Consider the following 24273-nt stretch of genomic DNA (forward strand, 5'->3'; position numbering starts at 1 on the left):
CCTCTCTGGACAGCCTGTTCTAATGCTCTGTCACCCTTTTAAAGAAAGCTATTTTATTCTGGAAAGTACTTGTAGATTGATAAGGGAAATGAAACATTATCTTGAAGTTCCTTGTCTTTCACGAAATGAGGAACCTGGAACTGGATACAGTACTCCAGATGTAACCTCACCAGTGCAGAGCAGAAGGAGAGGATAACTTCCCTCAGTCAGCTGACCATACTCTTTTTTAATGTTCCCTGGGATACCATCGGTCTTCTCAGCTACAAAGTCACGCTGCTGACTCACAGTCGACTTATAGTCCACCAGTACATCTAGGTCCTTCTAGCATCAAGTGAATGGAGCCAGACTCTTTTTGGAGGCGCCCAGTGACAGGATGAAGGGCAAAAGGCACAAATTAATGCAGAAAGTTTTATCTGAACATGAGAAAAAAAAATTCTGTGAGGGTGACAGAACATTGCAACAGGCTGCGCAGGGAGATTGTGGAGTCTCCTTCTCTGGAGATGTTCAGGTGGGCTCTAAATATTTGTTCAATCTTCTGTAGGAAACATGCTTTGTCAGGGAGTTTGGATAGACGACCTCCAGAGGTTCCTTCCAACCCCAGTAGTTCTGGGAATTGGAGTAATGTATGTTAATATGGTGACTCAAAATACCAGAAAATAATTTTGTTAAACTTATCAGAAGTATAGCATCATAAAATTTTCAAAATTTTTTTTATCAGTAGCAGTGAAAAATTCAACTACATCTAAGCTGGTAGAAGTTCAGCTTGAGAATGAATTGGAATGTGTGTTTTTACCTGGTCTTGTAACAGGAGATATATTCTATTCTGAGGAATGAGGAGTATCAGGAATAAACCTGAGTAATGTTTGAAGTACATCAGTGTGCTTCGTTGATGATTAAAAAGCATTAAAATGGGTACATCTGTTTGGTGACAAACTCAGTCATGAGCGCAGGGCCAGAATATTTGTCCCCAGCTAGCTACTACAGTACCTGCAAATGATCCCAAGACATATGCATGTGTAATGGACAGTTTCCCTAGTGGATTGAAACCTTTTCTTGAACAAAGGACACAGAATAGATTATGATGGAAAATCTCAGTCAATCCTCTCCAGTAGGGAGTTTTCTGTGGGTTTTCCAACAATAGAAGGAAGCATTTCCCCCAGATTATTACATAAATACATGAAAGAGCCAAGATAAATATTTTGAGAAGTCTAAATACAAGATGAAAATATTTAGCTTACAGAACTGAACAGTTGGTGTGTTATCATCACTACTGTCCCACTGTTCATAATCACCATCTGTTTATAGAAAGCATCTCTCACCTCTCATTTTAAAGTCAACTTGTCAGCCCTTCAGGAGAAATCTTTTTTTTTTCTCTACATGCTTGCAAACTGCCAAGTGAAAAGCAATATTCAATTCTGACTGAGTTGCATAGCAAATAATTTCTCCACCAAACACTAAAATATCCTCACAGCTTCTCAGTTAAAGATACAGGAAATGGCTAAAAATGACCAGAACATGATCCTAATAAAGTCTTTTGTAAGCGTAAAACAATTCCTCTAAAGATCATCAGCATAAACAACCACTGGAAACTATCACTACAATTTATTTTGTTCTTTGAATGTCACAATATTAGCCCTGTTTTCTGGCAACAAAAATGTTTGAACTTCAGTAGAAAGAAATTCAGCAGGAGGAAAAATGATATACATATCTTCCACTGACAGAGTTATGTTACAAGCAAGCAGAAGACAGATCTATTTTAAAATAGGACTCACTTGCACAAGAAAAGTGATATAAAGTGACAAGAGTCAAAATGCAACAGAATGTTTACCACCCCAATGGCATATGATGAAGTCAGATTTTCTTGCTTTATTCATTGATTTATCCTGAAACTACTTATTTGTAGAAGTGGCACAATCTCCTGAGAAAAACCATAAGCAACTCTGTGTGTGAAATCCTAAATATAAGATCTCTTCTAGTTGTGGATTATGAATAACAACAAAACTGCAATATAGATTTTACAATAAGGTGAATTACTAAAAATAAGTGTTGAAGCCTTTGTAAAACTCAAGTTATTATGCTACTATCTTTGCATTTTCTGGAATGTTCATCTGAAACAGATTAAATTCACAGCCAGAGAGATTTACTTTTTTCAGATTCATAAAAGGTAGCATGATGCAGTAAATAATAGCAATCAACCAGCACAACTACTGAGTATATTAAAACATTCTGCACTCTTACTCATGTAGTTACGGATCTATAATTTAGAGTGTTCTGCGATTAAAATGGGTACTGAAAATTAAGTTCTCCTTTTTCACAGTACTTGGACTAAGATAAAAAGCTCTAGTCTGCTCATTCTAAGCTAATTGTCTTATACAGTCTGTAAAAGGCCCTCAGTGATAGGAGCTGGCTTGCCAAAATAGCAGCAGCAGGCAACCTTCCAACCTAAACAGTGTTGTGCTGCTGCCTTACTAAATCACAGGAGAATGATACCTACCACACCCTCCTAAAAGAAGACTCTTGGGATCCAAGAACAACAAATCTAACAGCAAGTAAACCGATATAATTTTTAGCTGAAGAATTCAATGTTGTATAGCCCGCTGTCCTCAGCGAAACCTAGGACATTACTAGGATGCTGCATTTGTGTACTCCTCTACTCTAATCACCCAGGAGAATACCCTGATACAGGCTATAGCGTATCTGAAGAAATAAAACAATGCACATATCTAATGTCAGTCATTCTTATTAGATTTTAATTTCTTATTAGATTTCCTATTGGTATCAAAACCTATTTTTGATAATAATTTGATAATAATAATCTCGTTTCGAACACGATCCCTTATATTTAAATAAGCAGTTAAGAACAGGAAAAACTATTTACAACTTAGTATTTATTAGTAAAAGGTAAACATGATATGAGTACCCACACAAATATTTGGAATGCAAATTTGGGGTATTAGGTCTTGTTTGTTTTTATGTTTATACAGCTACTACCCTCAAAGTCTGCTATTCAGAGTTTCAAGAACACAGAAGATACAGAAAAGATAGAATTTATAGGAATGTAAATAATACAATGCACACGTCAGATCTGCAAAGTTAGAGTATCTGCATTCAATTTCTTCTGGAAGAATACATACATTCAGTGCAGCACAGACTTAGAAATGTACGGTCATGACTATACAAGTGTAGGATTCTCCCCCATACTTTCAGCTAGTTTCTTTTCAGGAAAAAGGAAATGAGATACAGAATTGGAAGGACGTTACAATGTTGTAAATTGAAATATAAATGATCTAAGATATGGAAATTGCTTAAATGGTGAATAATAGGTTTAGTATTTCATTAAAGGCACTACTTAGAGTTCTAGCTTGATTCAAGCCTAAGCTCTTTCCCACATCTTCAACAAATCCTTAATGTGTATAATTAACAAGTCATATGCATATAGTCCAAATTGATTTTGAAAGAATGCGTAGCTTCAGGATTATGAATATTACTTGGAGATTTGCAATATGTGAAATTTGAACCTCATACCTCACAAACTTTTCTATTTGTTGAAATGTCAAGACAAATATCAAAGACTGATCATTATCCAAACTTTCTGAAATATCCATCTCTGTCTGTGCAGAACGTAGCAGAAAATCCTCAGCAATACAGTAATTTGAGCTGATATGCTGGTTCCTACGTTATGCGTGAAGGTCACTTGTACATAAACAAGACATCGTTTTCAGAAAGAGAGAGCATAATATCAAGGTGACAACTTGCCAATGCTTCATAGATTCTTAAAGACTAAAGAATAAGCACTGTTACATAAACCACCATTTATACTGGTGATTTGTTGACAAAGTATAACTTTTTTTTTGCTAACATATTTCTGAGGATATAAAAAACTTTGTTATAATGAAAAAATTCTATTCATTGACTATAATTATGATATCAAATCAAGTAAATTCTTACTTCAAAATTGAAGAATGATACACAGGAAAAGCAGCAGACAAATTAAAAGTTTTAGGAGCTAAATTAAAAAAAGTTCACAGACTTCGCTACAGGGGAATAGATGCAAGATTATTCTAGTCTAGTATTTCATAGCTAAGTGACAGAAAGACAGCATCAGATAATTCTAACAAGTATGTGAAGCACCCACTTAAAAATCCATGGTATAGATTGCTCTAGTTCTGAATTCTCCTCAGTTATCACTGGACTGCAATAAAGCAGAACCCAAATCAAACAGAACTCTTAAGACTTTGTTTCCGTCCTTTCCCTCTTTCATTTCCTCAAGTATTTTGTTTTTTAGACTAAGTTTTTTTCTTTCACATGCACCTCACAATACACAGCTCCTGTCCATTTATCCATCCCTTCAATTAGTAAACAATTTTAGAGGATAATCGTAGAATCATGGAATTGATTGGGTTGGAAAAGATGTTCAAGACTGTCAAATCCAACCTCAACCTAACCATACCATCATAGCTAAAACTGGCAATACTAAATAGCTTAAGAGATATTTATGTCAGGATACTAGTGAAATTTAAGGTGCTTATTTGCAAGTTATTGCTGACTTTTGAACTGATTATCACTTTTACATAAAAATTCATTACAAAATACCTAAACAGTATACAGAAGAATAAATCATGAATATGTGAACTAACTACAAAATGATAGTCTAGGATGCTTTTGCTCTGAGCTTTCATAAGCAATTCTAAAACCTAAAACAAAAATGCTTTTTGTTTAAACAACTCAATTGGAAAACAAAGAAAAAAATTAAACTAGGCAACGAAAACCTGCCTAGAGTTATTGCATGCCATAAGTTGTTTTATATGGATTTTGAAATTAACAATTTGTAAACACAAATTGTTAATTTAAACAACTCTGAAATGCAAAGAAAGATACTTGCAAAGAAAAATACTTAACAATTAACACTTTTTTAGTTAACCAGCATAGTAACTCCCTTACTTATACAATCCATGCTAATTAGCCAACACAATTTGCTTTTTTTGAGTTGCTGTTTCAATCAAATAGTAAGCACATAGTTAAATCTATTGGTATTTACATAGCTAAAGTTAAATATGTCCTTAGAATCTTGTAAAAATTAGGTTATGAGTGGTTTCTGAAGACCTGGCATGCAGAAGAAAATATTCTTCTCAGAATATTAACAATAAATAATGCTTTTTGCCTATTCTTATTTCAAAATTATGTAGTCTGAAATCTAATAATGTATTTTTTCTCATCTTTTAAGACATATGAGTCAATATTTATAACTTCTGGGATTGACAGTATAATTTTCTGAAATTTCTTTAAGTTACATTACAAGGCAGTAGTTACTGTAAGTTGCTTGTAATGTACTTACAAGTCACAAGACATTATTTACAAGACAATAATAGAAAAATCAATTATGAGACCTGGTGAGGCTTGCAGTAGTTCCCAACTCTTGAGAACAACATTTCTGTAAGATAGTCTGTACTAAAATTACAATTACTAAAAGTAAACTTCTCAAATCCATACAGAAACTGGGAGGCCAAAAGGTAGGTTTTAACCAAGCATATGCACTTATTTTAATTCTCTTATATCAACTAGGTTATTTTGCCACAAAAGTTATTAATGTTCATTTCACCAGGTGGTGTTTTTTCAAAACACTTTGCTTAATTGTTGGGTAGAACATTTTTGGATTAATAAAGTCTGCAGCACGTGTCCAGGTCTGAGTTCAAAAGGAAAGAGCTATATTTCAATCATTATCACATACAGCAGACAGATTTTGGCCGATAATATACCACTGTATCTTTACACTGCCAAAATTATGCAATAAAAACAGTGATAACCTCTTGAGATCTTATAGCACATTGCAGCTGAAGATCTCAAAATAGTAACTTGCCTACAGATAAAACAGGATGCTTCAAGTAAATGTAGATAAGACTTTTTTTTTTTTTAAATGTATGATATTGATCTTACAGTACTATTATAAAAATTAAACTAAAACAGTTCTTAAACTAAAAGAGCAGAAATTCTTAGGTGTTAGGAGGAAATTATTTACTCACAGAGTTGTGAGGCACTGAAACAGGTTGCCTAGAGAAGTTGTTGATGCCACATCCCTGAATGTGTTCAAGGCCACATTAGGTAGAACTTTGTGCAGAGGGTGATGTCTCCACCCACTACAGGGGAATTAGATGGTCCTTTAGGTCCCTTCCATCCCCAGACATTCTATGATTCTACAATTACTACTTTTTAAATCATGTAATTGACTACAAGCCATAGTTCGGCTTTCTTTTAACTGAATTTGACTCTCACACATTTTCTCTTCTTTTGACAGACTCTTGGCCTCATTCGAACTACAAACTGATCTGAAAAACAATTTGACTATTCTTCAAGAACTTATGAACATAATACTTTCAATGTGAACATGCACTGAAGCTTGTTATTTTCAGTACTCTAAGAAATCAAACAAAAGAAAGAAAAATATAGTTTATACATTAGGGAAAATGCTGTCATTCTCATAGAGACAAAAGATTGAGAGAGCATGGAAACTTGGTTACATGCTTGCAAAGACAATTGGTCTCCAGAGATAGGGTTTAAGGCATCCTGGTAAGGCTGAATGGGTTGTGCTATTTACATGGTTTCTACTACATTTATGTTTTATTTATTATTTTACATTTGTTACTCTAAAGTATTCCTTGAGAACAATAATGCAAACATTAAGAAACACTTTTTTTTTTTTTTTAAAGCATTACCATTATGACAGCTACACATTACAGAACATTCGAAGTCCTAATGCTGCCAACATTACTGACTAGACTTGCAGCAGAACATCAGGCCCTTTGAAAGACGTGCAGACACATATGGACATTTAGAATAATTTAAAAAAGTTATTTATCTGTAGCCTTCAGAGAAATATGGCTGATATTTTTTAAATTATTTTTATTAACTGTAAGATGTCCCCTAGGGGAGTGTTCCTCTGTTCACATTTACCATCGTGATTGTTGAAGATGCATCGTTTTCATGTCACATAGAATGTGACAGAGTATCAGAACCTGACCCAAAGCAGATTGAAAAGAAGACTGGAAAGAAGGGGATACGTTTACAGCTATTTTCAGAACATTTGTAATCTAATTATACACAAAACTTCTCATCTCAGAACATATTATCTTCTCAGTCCAGAGACTTATCTAAACACTCATTATCCCAACATGACGGGAATCAGGTAGATTTACTTCTAGCCAAAGAAGATACTTCATCATTGTCACAGGTCCTCTGCACCAACCTTATGTCCAAAATAATTCTTTTTCAATAAAAAAAAATCTGGAATGTTTACCTACTATATTTTACAGAACAGTTACAGTATAGTTTGAATAACAAGAAAAAATTGGCGTTACTACTAGATTAAAATCTTTTATCAGTTGCACATACACAAACTTATCTGCTGACAAATGACACTAATGTATATCGAATGGTACTGTTAACTACCCTAAATGAACACCTTGTCTATCAGTTCAGCTCAATTTTTTTTTTTTTTGGAAAGGATATAATTTATAGGATCACATGGTAAATTATTATTTTGAAATACAACAGAATGCAGATTTTGAATTTGTTCATACTTACCAAGTTCTTGCTCTAGAAAGGCAGAATTGCAAAAGAGCTATTGAAATGCACAAAAGTGTAGCTACCTTTCATTTCTGAAACTAAGACTTCAATTTATTTAATCACTTTTTAAAAAAATAATTGAAATAATCACAATATTTTATTGAAAAGGCTGAATAAAAAAAACCAGACACCTATATAATATAGTATAAGCAAAACTATTAACGACAATCACAGAAAGTTTCCAATCTGATATCAGAGATGGAAGCGTAATTAATGAAATCTCATTCTATTTGAAAGTAAGATTCCTCTCATAGGTTGTAAGATTACAAAAAAATTGGAAAGAAAAATGTGTTTATTGATGTTTTACTATACTGTGCAATTAATAATGCCTGCACAAAACTTCTTTCAATACCTGCTGTACTGGTTATTATTTATGTTTTGCTAAAGGTCATTACTTCCAGACTTTCTGGGAAACCAACTTTTTTTTCTAGTAATTTTTATGAGTTATGATAAAAAAATTCTTTTCTGAGAACAAATTTACTTGAAGATTTAAAGTTCTAGAACATAATTTGCTTTTTTTTTTTTTTTTTTTTTTTTTGGAGAACTATACAACAGAAGATTCACATCAGTTTGTTAAAGCCATCATTACCTTGAGAGAACTATAAATTTGTATCCCTGCATTTGTGTATCCAGAATTAGCAGAATACTACTATCACTAAAAATAAAGAAATCCTATTCTGTTATGCATTTGAATAATATGTTGAAAATCATATTTTAATAACCCAATAAATACTTGCTTAATTTACACTAACCTTTAGTTCTGGAAAGAAAAGGCAGCCTGTGAACTGAAGAGCTGAGATCTTTTGCTTCTTTTAGACTGAAAAATCTTGATGGGTTTTGACTTTCTTCTAAGTTTATAGAATGAGACTGCTTCAATGATGTAGAACCAGCAGAGGCAGCATTGAGCTGAAAAAGAGCCTCTTGTGTTTTCTTTCTCTCATTTTTGAGCATATTTACCAGAATATCTGCAAGATATATTAAGGAAGTAATTAAAAATCTCTTTTCAATAAAACAATTATTTGTTTCTTTAAGACTTTTTTTTTTTTAAAAAAAGTACAACAATTCACATTTAGAAGCCTATTTGTGAACATGTATTTAAAGTTAGGAATTTTGTTTGAAATTAAATCCAGCCATCTTAGCTTTTTCCATACAGGAGATTCATCTTTAAAAAGCACTAATTAATTCACAAGTTGAACACAACTGTTGAGCATTTACAGTCAAACAAATGAAAACTCCATTAAGATTGCTGTTGTGTGAGTCCTTTTTTAATTCTTTTAAATTCTATTTAAAGTCTAATAAACAAAATTTTTTGAAGAAAAGAAACCCTTAACTTACAATTAGGCTGAAAATTGTATCACATCTGTAGCCTTTTTATAACAAGAAAGTCTACTAAAATGCAGAACAGCAATTAGCAAATGCGTTGTTATATATTTACTAAAAGTATATTTGATATAGATATGTTTTGCTAAGAGCATCAAGGGGTCTTACAGGGAAAATTTTGTGAGCCTTCAACCAAAACCACAGGATTCTTTGTACTGTTGAATTTATTTTATTATGTTATTAATTCTAATCCTCATTAATTTCCTAAATGAACAGAAAAATCTAAGGGAAGATTAATTAGTAAACTGGGTGACAATAATAAAATTCTGTACAGTATAGTTATTACGATAGCTCCTGGTTTGAAGAACAATCAAGAAAATCTCATTTCTTGACTACAAAGCTTTCATGTTTCTCACCACTTTATCACACGTCGCATTATTAGCATTTGAACAATGATAGACTGAATTTGATATACAAGAGCTGCAGTGAATGCAATGCCTCCCATTTTACAGTGTTAGCCCATGACATCAGAGGCATATGTGTGTGTATATATATAAGTAGTATGGCAATAGCAGTTGAACCTTCCCACCAGTATTCTGTTACATTTTGTTGCTGTGCAACAAATGGCAGCAGATGGGCAGTCTTGCAAAATGGTATCTGACATGGGAGTGCATATGAAGAAAAAGTGTGTCATTGAATTCTTCCACATGGAAAAAATGACACCTACTGACATTCACTGGCACTTATTGAACATTTATGGAGATCAAACAGTGAAAGTGGGCACAGTGAGGCATTAAGTGGTGCATGTCAGCATTGTTGACAGTGACAGTGGGTCCCCTCCATTGCTGCAGATCTTCACAAGAACAGCATGCAGGTTAGTGTACATTACTGACAAAAATGCATAGCTAAGGGTGACTACGATGGAAATAAATATTGCTTTGTAGCTGAGAATTTGCTCTATCGAGTACTGCTATTGTGCTCTTTTTATTCTCATGAATACTATAACAAATACAAAGACATTGCTTTCACTGCAACCTACATACTTGTGTCTGCTGTGAGGCACTGAAATGGACAAAGCACATTTAAGTAGTCTAATATTTTTACATGCAGAAAGCCTTAGCTTTAATTTAATTTTTAAATGCGTGTAAAGAGTATAAGTTTCATATTCATTCAAAAGGTACATAATCCAATAGTCCCCAAAGCAGCACTTCATTTGGCTAAAAATAACACTTACAGGAAATTCTATTCTTTGTAAGGTAATAAATTGATCTTTACATAGCATCAGATTTTCCCATTCTACAAAAATGCCTAAATTGCTTGAGGAGAGTTTTTTAGGCATGGCTTTATTCGCAGTCTTTGGATCTTGGCTGGACCACTCTAAAGCTAAGTGGTGCCTGGATCCAGGATTTTGGTTTAGGTCTCAACTGAAATAGAAGCAGGTGTAAAGAAAGGGTCTTGCCACATAAAATTTGGAAACTGAGTAATTGCTTTAACACAGTGGGGTCAATAGAGAGAAATTCATTTCATGCAGCCAACTCCTATCTCACACACAGAGAAACCATTGTAGCCACATCAGCTGAAACCCAAATATTATTTTTTCCCCTGCTAAGGATACTGATCTCATTGTCTCTTTGCTGCAGAAGTTCTTTCATTTTTTTCAATTCCTCTTTTCCTGCTTCTTTGCTAGTGTCTTTTTCTTCACAGATGTGATGCGAGAGCAGCTTTTCATCAGAAACCTTTGAATGATTCTGTCGTAGCTACCAGAAGAAAAAAATAAAATTACTTTCATAACTTTACATCCAGCTACGTATTTACTTTCTCTTGTGACTCACTGGAAAATATGTTGAAAACAATGTCTGTATACATCCTTGAGAGAATAAAATCATGCCACTATACCAAGCTATATGCAAATGTTTGGCATAAGTAGGTATTCAGAATGAGTTGCATTTGTTGTTTTTCACTGTTACTATACTTCACATTTACTATATCCTATCTAAGTGAGACTCCAGTGTTCTGTAGCATCATGGTATTTTCGATATTAACAGTGCAAATAAGACCTAATTATTCAAACACAATAAATTTAAATCAGGAATGCATGTCTTGTTATATTATAAAACAACATCCCAAAACAGAAAAAGTGTATAATGCCTTCTACTTATTTCTCTATTAACCTCACTGTTCTTTCTACTTCAAGTATATCTTGTTTCCTCAGAGTTGAAGTGTTTACACTAGTAAGATTGTGCAATGGATTCAAGCACATGGTGCCTTAATATTATTTTTATCTTTTGACATAGTTTATAAAAAGTAAAGACATCATAGCATTCTGAATACACAGATACATCAACCCACTTACAAATAGCTTGCAATGGATTGATTCCAATAACTTACAGTCCTCTCTTACAATTTAATACAAGTTGTGATCCTTTCACACAATTTTGCTGCATTTTTCCAATTAAATTCCAAATTTCTATTAGTTCTTCACACAATGCACAGTTTTACCATTTTCCAGCTCTCAACTATACTGCATTACTTGATTCTTTTAATTGTGAATATCTTCAATGTACATGCAGTCCCAGCTGCATCTCTACCTATGTTTAAAAGAAATACCTTCAAGTAAGTGAAGCAGTACTTGATCTTGCGCATATCTGCTCCAACATCCAAAGTGGTTTCAGGATCATCATCTTCCAGAAATGTTTCTATTAATTCATCCAAGCTGAAAAGACATTTTTAAGAGACAAAAATCACAAAAAACTAAACTCTAAAGTAATGTGTCAAATTCTGATTTACCAAGATAACTGACTTTAGCAGGCTACCTTTTTTCCCCCAGTGTCCAAGCAATTATGGTACTTTTTATTGCTGATATTAAAAGCTGGTTTCAATACTGGAGATTCTGTAACTGTATATCAAAACATACTTGCATGTGCTAATTAACGGTTTTAGAACTAAAGTAAGAAGGATTTCAGGAAGAAATTTGTTTTCTCTCTTTTTTTCTTAATACAAATTACAGTTCTTTTTGCCATATCACAATTAAAATGAACTGAAGTCTGTCCTTTCAGAAAACATGGCAACCTGACTTTTAGAGGCTTTGAGTATCAGATCTTTTTTAATGTGCAGTTATTTGTGTAAAAGAAAAAAAACATCTTTTATGATACAAGAGTCAGTAAACTTTCATACATAAAAATAACTTTTCCAAAATTTACCTATCACTTCAAGAATTTTTCGGTGTGAAAAGTCAAACAGGAAAAAAAGGGAGGAGGGGAGAGGATACTTGTATACTTCTCTGTACAGGAGGATATTCTTAAACTATTTATAGAAATAAATGAAAATTAGGCCACAGAATCATGTAAAGTTATAAAACATTTAAGAATTTTATATCTGTATCTATTTTTACATCTACAGTAACAACTCCAAATCTTTTTTCTAGTCAGAACATCAAACACAGAAGTCATTCTCCTATTAAAAAAGGCAGAGTAAAAAAAAAAAAACAAAACCCTTTTTGCAACAAGTTATACAGAGGCTCTTGGTTTTAATTGAGTTACCTTCAATACGTGGAAAATAACTCTCTTCTTACCAATCATACTGTACTCAAAGATAGTCACCTAAGTTCTGGTCTTCAGTTCTATTGCAGATAAGTCAATATTAAATCGTTTTCCTCCAACAGAACTGTTTCAAGAATTATGACTAAGTACCAAACTAGAAAAATCACATAAAATAGCCCAGACATGAAAAATATTGTGCCTAGATGGTCAGGAGGAGCAAGAAATTGCTAACAGAGAACTCCCTACAAAAACTTGCTTTATTTGCCTGTTTAGAGGCACGCATATGTGGCAAAAGGAAGATCATATGAAATCATGAGGTAAACAACAACATCCCTTTCCTAAGGAGCTTTTTCATCACAGATGTACTAGATAACTGTAAAACACCGGTAATCAATTTTTTTTTTTTATTTATTTCCTCTGGTTCAGCCCTGATGCCATTCCATTGATCTCTCAGATATGTTCTTATGTATGCGCTTCCTGCAAAAATCATTAGTTATAGTTTCTTTTCAAAAAGCCCCGAGTAATCAATCCTTAAATTTACTAGTGATGAGTTACCACCATCATGTCAATGATAATATTGGCTAGTGTAGGTTAATGTTTACATGCCCTCTTAAAACAGAAATTAGGAAAAAGCAGCCCAAAGAAGAGAAATGTTAGAAATCTTTGCTTCTGCTGGAAACAAATATGAAACTAATGAAGCTTTCTTTTTTTTTTTTTTTTTTAAATAATTAGTATTGTTAGTAGGCAGGCTGTTCCATTCTTAGTTAATCTTAATTTTCTAAGGATCTTGGTAACAATTCCTTCTAGGAACAATTTTTCCTTAAAGGAATGCTACATTCTGCCCTAACAGCAGGCCTAACTTACACTACTGGGAACAAGAGCATGCCAAAGCCTAGTGCCAGAACCCTGCTGAATTAGGAAGAATGATTTTCCCTAATTGAAACTCCCTGAAGGAGGAAGAACATGAAACTATCAAACAATGACCCATTTTGGTGGAAAACGGTAAACAAAGTACTTATTCTCAGTGCTCATCAGATTAAAAAAAAAAATGAAACACACACACACACAAAAAAAAAACAACCACCAAGCAAATACAACAAGCAAAAAGGATGCCCATTAAACTGCCCATTAAAGAAAACTAATATTCTAAGTCAATGTCAAGGGAACGGTATCAGTATAAACACATACATCATTTATATATATATATACACACATACATACACACACATCATATAACAGTATAAATACATACATCATTTGTGATTTTAAACTCATTTTGATACTTGTATATAATAGCACACTATAAATAAAAAGGTATTGCAGTGCTGATCCAGGTGAGTTTGAATAACAGTACCATGATCTATATGAAAACAAGCCTGATGCAGGGATGAACACTAAGAAAAGCAGTGATAAATAGCTGAAGTAGAAACTTGTTAAACTAATAGTGGTTTCTGTTTACCAACTATGAATCAGTCTTAAAGTCTTTATAATTTCCCTTTTAATAGCATTCTTCCTAATACTGTAACCAAATACAGTACCATAACTCAGAGACAGCATTTACGTTATCAACTTGGTTTCTCCCTTATCATTTTCTGTTCTTCAGGAATTCTTTCGTAATGAAACCTGCTTACAATTTAGGAAACATAAAACAAAAAGTTTTCTATCCTCAATGTTTTATACTCCCTGCAATTCTTTTCTGGTAGCACGTCTCTGGAATGGTAAGATAAGCACTCTGCCACCTCAATTTCACCCTTCCATCAAAAAACAGACTTTCATGTTAAGAAAAAAAACCACAATAACAAATTCACTTCCAATTCAGTCTTGCGTTTCCATGAACCAGCATGTAAATTACACGTGCACACACAACTAAAATGCATCCGAAAAGGACTCCTAGACAACTGAGAGTACATTTTCAAGTTTAGAGCTCTCAATAGCACGTAGGATGTGAGGTCTAAAAAAATATATATTTGGATGGACTCATTTTGATCTTTTTTTAATGTGACGCGATTCCTTTCTGGGAAAGTTTGCCTTTTAACTTTGATTACCAACATTGTATATCATATCAAAATTAAGTTCACATAAAGAACAACCAATTTTATGTATAAGCTGTGAACTTCATGACAAGCAAAATGGAAAGACTGCTAACACAGCTACTGAAACACTTAAGGCCAACAATTAAAAAGTCTATTCACCTGGACGGACATTTGCAATAACTTTCCTATATAATTAAGCTATGAGATAACCTGGAAAACTCTAAGTGGAATTTTCTATAGAAGCCAGGCTGACAGACCAAATGGAAAATAGGTCTCTGCCATTGCTTCAAAAATGCCATTATTGACATAACTAATTGTCAGTAAATTACAAGTCTATCTTCAGAGGTTCCTAGAACACTTATCTCACCAAGCCAGGTAGCAAGCCTGAGAACTCTGAGAAAAGTGCCAGTCAAGTAAAAACTGTTTGTAGAAATGGTTAATGGACATGACAGTAATTCCCTATTAACAGTGTAACTTTAAATGTAGTGGATTAACACTTGGGTGAAGTAATGATAACGATAATTAAGCACTGGAACTGGTGTCCTAAGTCATCGTATAATTCCCACAGAAGATATTTATATGATAGTTTGTAATATAGCCCTGCAAATTTGTACATAAGTTTGGTTCTGTTAGAGCAGGGAAATAAGAGTAACAAGTTCAAGTGTCTTCTGTTTCCTACAGATTTTCAGACCTTTTTGACTTCCAATACCTATATAGAGCTCTAAAAACAGAAAAAATCTACTACAGGACAAGAAAGATGAAGAACCCTTACTGCTTCTAATTGTAATATAATGAAAATGTCTAAAGAGAATATACTTCAAACTTAAGACATCAATTGTGTACGTATGAGGAATTCAAGCAATGGTAAAGAATTTGCTGTGAGGTTCAGGTTCATCCTGTAAACTCCAAAAGCGTGCTAGGCAAGTCTCTAAATAACGATACTGAATTACACAAACAAGTGCATTTTAACAGATAAAAATTATGGGTTCAACTTAATTTATTGCTTCAAGTGGCAGAATATCCACTTATTTTTAGGTAAGATTCTGAGACTGAAGGCTAGGTTCTGAGTTGCCACTTTTCTCCTGGGAACCAAGGAGTGGCATCTAAGTGGCATAATCAGTCAGACAGATGGTGAGCTGACCCTTCTATCAAATTTTCTTCCTATTAGCAACAACAAAAAAATCTGTGAGAAAGACAAAGAAAAAGAAGACATTTTTGCTACCTCCTTATGTAAGGAGATCCTTTGAAATAAGACAGCTACAATATGACAAACATACGTGAAGAGTTTCCACACAGTCAAAAAACATTAATTCCAAAGATGAAATGCATACTCCTGAAAAGATTTAGATCTGTAAGTCAAGGAGAGTTTTGGAAAGGACTATGACACAGCCAAGACTGACTCATGCAGGAGAAAACATGCCTAAACTAATGCTATACGTGGAGAGTTTTTGCAGAGAAAAAACATATCAGGTAGGTGATACTTAAATACATACATAAAGAAACACTACAACATAACGCATCACCTCCTTTCCTTCCCACTCCATTCCTTCCCTCCTTTTTCTGTCCCCTCCTCCCCATAAGAAAACAAACTCTGTACTCTTTGATAATAACTTTAAATTGTCTTTTGACTGTTTCAAAAGGGTGACCAGTTTGAACAAAGTAGTGAGATTAAACAAAGATAATCACACTTTAATCATCCCAATTAAGTAGCTGTTACAGGAATCTGAACTTCTTTTAATGCAGACACTAAATATCGCATAGCATATAAGAGAAAGAGTGTCCTCTGGAGAAATACATTAATTTAGCAGGATTCTAAATCAGGCATCTAAATTAAATATTGCTGTGAAACATTTTAAATCTACTCTACACCTAAGGTAGCTTCTCTTGAATGCAGCGTATGTCAGTCAGCCTGCTAATTTCTGCTAGCTGTTTGCAAAGCTGTGCTGACAAAAGGCAAGGTAATAGGTTTCTATTTCTTCCACCTTACAACAGAAATTGAACACTGACATTAACAAATAATATAATTTGCCCTGCTTTGTAAATGGAACCATTTGTTGAACAGCTTAAGCACAACTGTTAAAGCTGTATACTGTAGAATAGTGCAATATTGTTAATGCCATGATAGCATACAGATGTCACAATGTTGAAACAGGAAAAGAAGACAGAAAAAAGTAATGAGAAATCCAGGAAATGAGTAGGATGAACATTATATGACTGTTGAAGTAAAAAATAGAAGCTTCAGTTATAACATATGTATCTGAAAGAAATAAGGTAAAGTTATTAATAAATAGAAGTGCTAAGCCAGGACTTCCATCCCTGTTACCAGAGAATTCCAGTTGGCAAAGGCTCTGGGAGCGTGGGTGCTCTGGAGTGCAGGGCTTTGCTTAGAAATCCTGGCTTTCTGGGCACACACTACATTACTAGTGAGCTCATTTACAACAACAAAAAAATCCCAAATGACTCCAACAAAAAGGACTCTTCCATTTACTTCTGGCATGCCTCGCATGAAAAAATATAAATAAAATCATTTCAATACCATTTCACTCTGTTCTCAACTATAGTGCAGAAGCCTGTGATGATGTAATTTCTTTAATAGTGCAAATTGCTTTGTTTTGTTTTCCCCTTTAAACTAAACTAAATTCATTCTTTAGCTTAAAGAAATACTTAAGAGATCAGACCTTCATAGCTGAGGAAGTAGACTGCATGACCCAAAGCAAGTATTTTGGAAGCATTTTATGAACTACTTTATGAACCACTTACATAGCAGAGCTGCTATTTTTTATGCTATGCTTTTCAAATAAACAAAATGAGAGCAGCAGAATGTGTATGCCTAACATTTATGAAAATAAAATAGTAAAACCAAAAATATGACATAAAGCACTTACCACTTTACATAGAATTCTGAAGTAAGTATTCTAGACAGCTGCAGTTTTATTCACAAAACTGATCACTCATGTTGTATTATGATATAGCATTTACAATCAAAGTCAAGAGCATTTAGCATTCACAATCAAAGACATGAGCATTTGTTTTCCATTTTGTGGTAAACATGTGGATGACATAGTGACACTGTAGTGGTTATGGGGAAAGTGTATTTGACACTTTCCCCCTTCCATTAATTAAAAAAAAAAATCCTGAAGACACTTATTTGCATCAAGTGAGGAAAAAAAGAACCAGCTATAGTTTATTCACATAATATCTGAATAATTCTAGCAATCTGAATTGCAGTGAGCAGCCCACTACTTTGAATGCTCTTAAAGTAAGCAAGTGGAACAAAGCTATGTAAGAAAAATATAAAATTCTGTTTAACATAATAATAGTTATTTCTACCATAATTATTTCCTTCCTGCAATGCACATAGGAAGCAAAAACCTGTTATCACAACCACTGTATTATCATAACCATTGCAAGTATGGGTTCTACATATGTAGTCACGACATTTAGATTCATTTTGGTGTTTATCTTCTACTAAAAAGCCCCTGAGATAAGAACTTGTGCAGAGACAAAAAGATGAATATGTACTTAGAACTTGAAGTTTTTGAAGTTCTATACCTTTGAACATCTGCATTAAGGATTGAAGAATATATACCTAAATTGGCACAGAATAATTCTGGAAGACAACCTCCCTTGAAACGAAGAATCAGAATAAAACATTTAAAACTAATTTTGATAACAATGGTATTTAGTAACACTTTGCTTAAAATAATACTTCTGATAAAGTTTGTCTTTTGAAAAGAACCATGTAAGCTTGAATTATATACATTTAGACATATGCATACCTATGCATGCTGACATACCAGTTCACATAAGTTTGAACAGAATATATCTTAACTAAGCAGAAATGTCTAAATAGCATTAGAAATCCATAATGATCTTAATAATTTCCTTTCAGGCCACATTAAAAAGGCAGAAACTAAAAAAAGAAATTAGTCTGGAATGTCCTACAGTAATGATATAAATAAGAATCACCATTATGTAGTGGCTGAATAAGGTGAATCATAGAATCACCAAGGTTGGAAAAGACTTCCAAGACCACTTAGTCCAACCATCCACCTATCACCAATATTTCCTGTTAAATCATGCCCCTTAATACAACATCTAAATGTTTCTTGAACATCTCCAGGACACTGAATCCATCACTTGCCTTGGTATCTTGTTCCAATACAAAAGCACTCTTTTGGGGAAGAAGTTTTTTCCTAATATCCCACCTGAATCTTCCCTGGTGCAATTAGTCCTATCACTAGTTACATGGGAAGAGAGTCTGTCCCTCACCTCACCACAGCCTTCCTTTAGGTAGTTGGAGAGAGCAATAAGGTTTCCCTAAGCCTCCTCTTTTGCAGACTAAATAATCCCAGTTCCCTCAGATGTTCCTCATAAGACTTGTGCTCCAGCCCTTCACCAGCTTCACTCCCCTTCTCTGAACATGCTCCAGTGTCTCAGTGTCTTTCTTGCAGTGAGGGGTACAAAACTGAACACAGTACTGGACATGCAGCCTCATCAGTTGTGAGTACATAGGGATCACTTCTGTGCCACTCCTAGCAGCACTGTTTCTGATACAAGCCAACATGCCATTGGTCTTCTTGGCCACCTTCTACATAGTCTTCCATCCACCCTGCTCCAAGCCTGTAGCATTGCATGGGGTTGTTGTAGCCAAAGCATGGGATCCAGCATTTAGTCTTGTTGATCTTCATCCCAGTGGCCTCAGCCTGGCAACCTGGCCTGTCCAGGTCCCTCTGCAGGGCCTTCCTACCCCCAGGCTGATCAACACTTCCTCCCAAGCTGGTGTCATCTGCAAATTTCCTGAGGGTGCACTCAGAGCCCTCTTCCAGATCATCAATAAAGATATCAAACAGGACAGGCCCCAGTAAGTCCGCTGGGGAACACCACTCGTAACTGATTGCCAGATGGATATAACTCTATTCACCACCACTCTCTGGGCCCAGTTATCCAGCCAGTTCTTTACCCAACAAAAAGTGCACCTATTGAAGCTGTGGGCTGTCAGCCTCTCCAGGAGAACACTGTGATGGTTTTGCTGAAGTCTAGGTAGACTACGTCAACATCTTTGTGCAGCACACTATATTGCATTATCACTTATATCATATTCCTTTCCCTCTTCTGCTTGTTATAAGTCTGATCTACATTTTAAGTAATATTTATGCTTCATTGTATATACAAAACTAGATGCAAACCACAACATAAGCATTTTCCAGCAATAGTAAATAATGGCTTTTTCAGCCCTTATTCATCTCTATGTCTGTTTGTATTACTCATTTTTGTATTTATTCTTCAATTTGTGCAAAGTCTCCAGATAATAAGTAGCTCCAAACTCAGTCTCCACATACAGAATTTTCATAAATATTTGCTACGTCATACATTGAAAGACTCTCAGCAGAGACAGAAAACTTAAATGCTATCTATTGATATTTGTAAGTGCTCAAAACCAATAGTGACAGGATGCTTAGAGAGACCTAACCTAGCATGACCACAAATATTGTCACTAAATGAAAGATGTATATAGAAATACAGAGAGATCTTTCGATAGAGTCATGCATGGCTTGGTTTGGAAGAGACCTCAAATAGCACCTAGCACCAATTCTCCTGCCATGGACAGGGATGCCACCCTCCAGATAAGACTATCCAGGGCCCCATCCAACCTGGTCTTCAGCAGCTCCATCAATAGGGCATCCACAACATCTCTGGGTAGCCTGTGCCAGTGCCTAGTCGCTTTTTAAGTAAAACAATTTTCTGCTAACATTTAACATACATCTTCCTTAGCTTAAAACTGTTCCCTTTCTCCTAACATTACCTGGCCACGTAGAAAGACCATCTCCCTCCAGCTCATAGCCTCTCTTTAAGTACAGTACATGGCTCCAGAGCCTTCTCTTCCCCATGCTAAACAAGCTCAAGCTCCCTCAGCCTTTCTTCATAGGAGAGGTGCTCCAGCCCTCTGAAAATCTTCATAGCCATCCTTCAGACCCACTCCAATATCTTTGCATCTTTCTTGTGCTGAAGGCCCCAGGCCTGGATGCAGCAATCCAGATAGGACCTCACAGGAGCAGGGAGACAATCACGTCTTTCACCATTCTGGCCACCCCGATGCAGCCCAGGATGCAGTTCATCTTCCAGACTGCAGTCACACACTTTTTCATCCATCAGAACGCCCAAATCTTTCACAGAGCTAATCTCAATGAGTTCTTCTCCCTGTCTTGTACACATACCTGACATTGCCCCAACCCTAGTGCAACACCTTGCGCTCAGCCTAACTGAATCTCATTAGGTTCACACGGGCCCACTTTTCAAAGTTTGACCAGGTCTCTTTGGATGGCATCTCTTTCTTCCGTTGTCTCAGCAGCACCTCTCAGCTTTGTGTCATCGGGAAACCTGCTGAGGGGGCACTCAATCTCACTATCCAGATCACCAATAAAGATGTTAAAGAACACTGGTCCCAGGGCAGACACTCCTGGGGTTAACTGCTTGACACTGCCACACAGCCCTCCACTTAGATATAGTACCACTGACCACAACTCTCAGGCTGACACCATTCAATTTTTTTTTTTTTTTTTTAACATACTAAATAGTCAACTCTTCAAATTCATCTCTATTCAATCTCTTGTCGAAAAAGAAAAAAAAAAAAAAGAAGAAGAGAAAGAAAGAAAGAGAAAGACAAAGGAAAAACACTACTCTGATCCTTATTGTATCTCTTATTTCCTTTCTATGCCTTGGACACATCCAGTACTACCTAACCACTGCATCATTAACCAGTAGGAATTGTGTGGACTTCTCTAGTTGGAAGATTATATTGGTAACTGCTTGTGTTGAAAACAGATTTTTTAAAAGAAATATTTGTATAATGCTATCCGTCTTCTCACCCTTCACAAGAATATAATTTCATTCCAGAATTAAAACCAATCAAATCAAAACAAGACAATGAAGAGTAACAACTTCCAATAAGGCAGAATTCTGCAGGTCTCCAGAATCTCCTGGATAGTACTTACAGTATTCTTCTGGGCCGTTTCCAGATGAAATCAAAACCAATCAAGTTTTCAGCTTCTACATCAAACTTAACAATCCCAAATCAGTTACTACTGCTTTATACAAATATATTCATATCAAATAGATTCATTCCACAGAATCAGTTTTTCAGAACTGGGAATTGAGTATAGCCATTTTGAAATTTTATACCTAGATGTTGCTCCAAAAGTAATGCCTCCTGTGTTATTATGCTAGCCCCCAACATCAGAGGGGGGATGGAAGTGGTACAGTAATAGGAGGTTGAACCTTCCCACCAATATTATTACATTTTGTTGCTGTGCAACAGGTGGCAACAGGGGGGCAGTCTGACAAAAATGGTGTCTGACATGGAAGTTAGTATGAAGCAGGTATGAAACTGAATTTCTCCACATGGAAAAATGGCACCTTTTGACATTCATCAATGCTTGGTGAACATTTATGGAGATTAAGCAGTGGATATGAGCACAGTGAGGTAGCGGGTGATGTTTCAGCACCTCCACTGGTGTAGATTTTTGAGTGCAGCATGCAGGCTTTTTTGTTCAGTGATAAAAATTCATAGGTAATGGTAGTGACTATGATGAAAAAGATTTTGTAGCTGAGAATTTGTTTTATCAAGTCATGGCATTATTCTCTCTCTGTTGTAGTTCCTATGGAAATAAATAGGAGGCATTATTTTTGGAGCGATAAGCTTAAATATTTTTACATTGCACACCAAATTCTTATAAGAGAATTATATGGAATATAAGAATTTGGTGTGCAATGTAAAAATATTTAAGCTTATCGCTCCAAAAATAATTCTTTACTAAAAAACTGCAAGATATTACAACACTCATGCATTATCAATAGCATATTCAGTAAAAAAAATTAAATATTTGTCTTTTAAGGCATTATTTTTCTAATAGAAACACAAGCTTTATCTTGACATATGTCAAAGTAACACTGCAGTAGGATAGTTCTTAACAGGAACACTTCTTTAATTTTTCTTAGATCAGATATCCAATCAGATATCCAACTTTCAGAAAGTTTGTTTTTGTTATTCTACACTATTATACAACACTTTTTTTGTCTGGCATCTGATAGGCATTCCCATTCCTTGCATTTAGTTTATTTCAGTTTCTCAAACCTGAGGCTGCAAAAGCACAGCCTCATACAGATTTTCATGGCAAACTGTCATTCTAACTTGGCACATAAACTCACTTTAGTACTCACTCTGAGAACTTGAACACTGAGATGGATTTAAACATTTATACCAAAGAAACCGATTAAAACTGTTAACACAAAAGAAAATTAAAATGTAAGGCATTACTGAAGTAGCTCTTCTTGTGAAAGCTGTGATGTTCTTTGCATGCCAGTCACCAGTGCCAGCTCATCTTTCAACTCTTGGATCTCCCTTTTCAGCTGAATAATCATCTACAAACAACAAAGCATAAAACAAGCATCACCTAAAAATGATTAGTTAGGTTATGATTTTTATACTAGAAAGTAGATGTTAGGGAATATTTGCTTGAAATAAAGAAGAAAAGCAAAGTAATCTCTTTTCTCTTTAAGAACAGCCCAAACACCTTAAATATACCCAAGTACAAGGAAATTTATCCAAGTCATCCAGACTCAGTAAGCTTCCTGTTAGAAGATACGGCTGTACAGAAAGAAAAATAATTTGCCGTAAGAGGAAAGTGAGCAAAAAATTTAGTTTTGCTTGCTAGTGATGAAAACAGACTTAAAATGGAACTGATGTCTGTCAGAAAGAGAACTACATACCAAAAACAATGTTCCCCTTCCCTTTAGAAATCAGGAATTCCAAAATAGTATCTTAGTATTTTAATCTTATATGTAATAATCCAATGGTAACTTATTAAAGCATACTTTATCTATACAAAGTATCAGTTGCTAACTACTAAAGAATACTATAAATCAACATAATGAAAATGGAATTATGAATAGTAACGATGGTAGAATTGACATGAACTGCAAAAGATCTCTGAATAGCTGATTACTGGAGGCTGTACTTTTGGAAAGAAAGTTGTATGAAAGTATATTTTGGAAATCATTGCCATTCCAAAGTCAAATTCCACAAAACAGAAACAATATGCAAACCTAAAGTATGAATGAACAAGTTTTTTTTGGTTGCTTGGAGACTGATTATTTTAAGAATGCATTACTTTACAATGGCTCAAATGTATCAGAACTTCAGTAATTTTTTTAGATGGATATGAGTGCATAGATGGTCAAAAGACTTCTGGACATTGTCCTTGGCAATCAGCTCTACAGAGTCCTGCAAGAGCAGACATTTGGACAAGATCCCTGGGAATATGCTACAGGTAGTTAAGGTGGGCAACAAATTCCACAGTGAGCACATAGTCGCATAAAATCTAGATATCTATGTTCTCCTGCCTTTTCCACAAGAGGGGTTGGATTTGTAATCCTCCTGAGTCCACTTTTGCTTTACTTGCTAAATGATCCAGCAGAGCAAAACATACCAAACTTGTGGAATATAGCTCTACAGGATGTAGTAAATGGTCAGGAGCCTGCATGTGTTCCAATTCAATCAAAGACTTGTGTGACCATGGAAGGACAGTTTTTCATGATTAGCTATTATAAAGCAAAGAAAGAAACAACAGACAGAAAGATATGCTCGTTGCCTTCTTTTTTGTTGTTGTTGTTGCTCTCATGCTCTTGGAAAGCAAAGTTAAGCAAACAAACCCTGAACTCATTTTTTCATCATACATCTCTCTGTCTTAGAGATAATGCTG

General features: G+C 34.9%; 1 protein-coding gene across 1 annotated transcript in view; it reads right to left on the reverse strand.

Moving 5' to 3' along the window:
• Positions 1 to 24273, reverse strand: part of KIF6 (kinesin family member 6) — a 139630-nt gene that overhangs the window by 79628 nt on the left and 35729 nt on the right. The window contains exons 10-13 of the mRNA XM_042885015.1: positions 22830 to 22933; positions 11548 to 11653; positions 10556 to 10697; positions 8373 to 8585 (exon numbers count right to left, since the gene is read on the reverse strand). Of these exons, the coding sequence (XP_042740949.1) occupies positions 8373 to 8585; positions 10556 to 10697; positions 11548 to 11653; positions 22830 to 22933 (565 nt within the window). The remainder of the gene's footprint in view (positions 1 to 8372; positions 8586 to 10555; positions 10698 to 11547; positions 11654 to 22829; positions 22934 to 24273) is intronic.

Source organism: Lagopus leucura, unplaced genomic scaffold (assembly GCF_019238085.1).
Source record: "Lagopus leucura isolate 7727_CA_CO unplaced genomic scaffold, USGS_WTPT01 Super-Scaffold_73, whole genome shotgun sequence".
Taxonomy (NCBI): domain Eukaryota; kingdom Metazoa; phylum Chordata; class Aves; order Galliformes; family Phasianidae; genus Lagopus; species Lagopus leucura.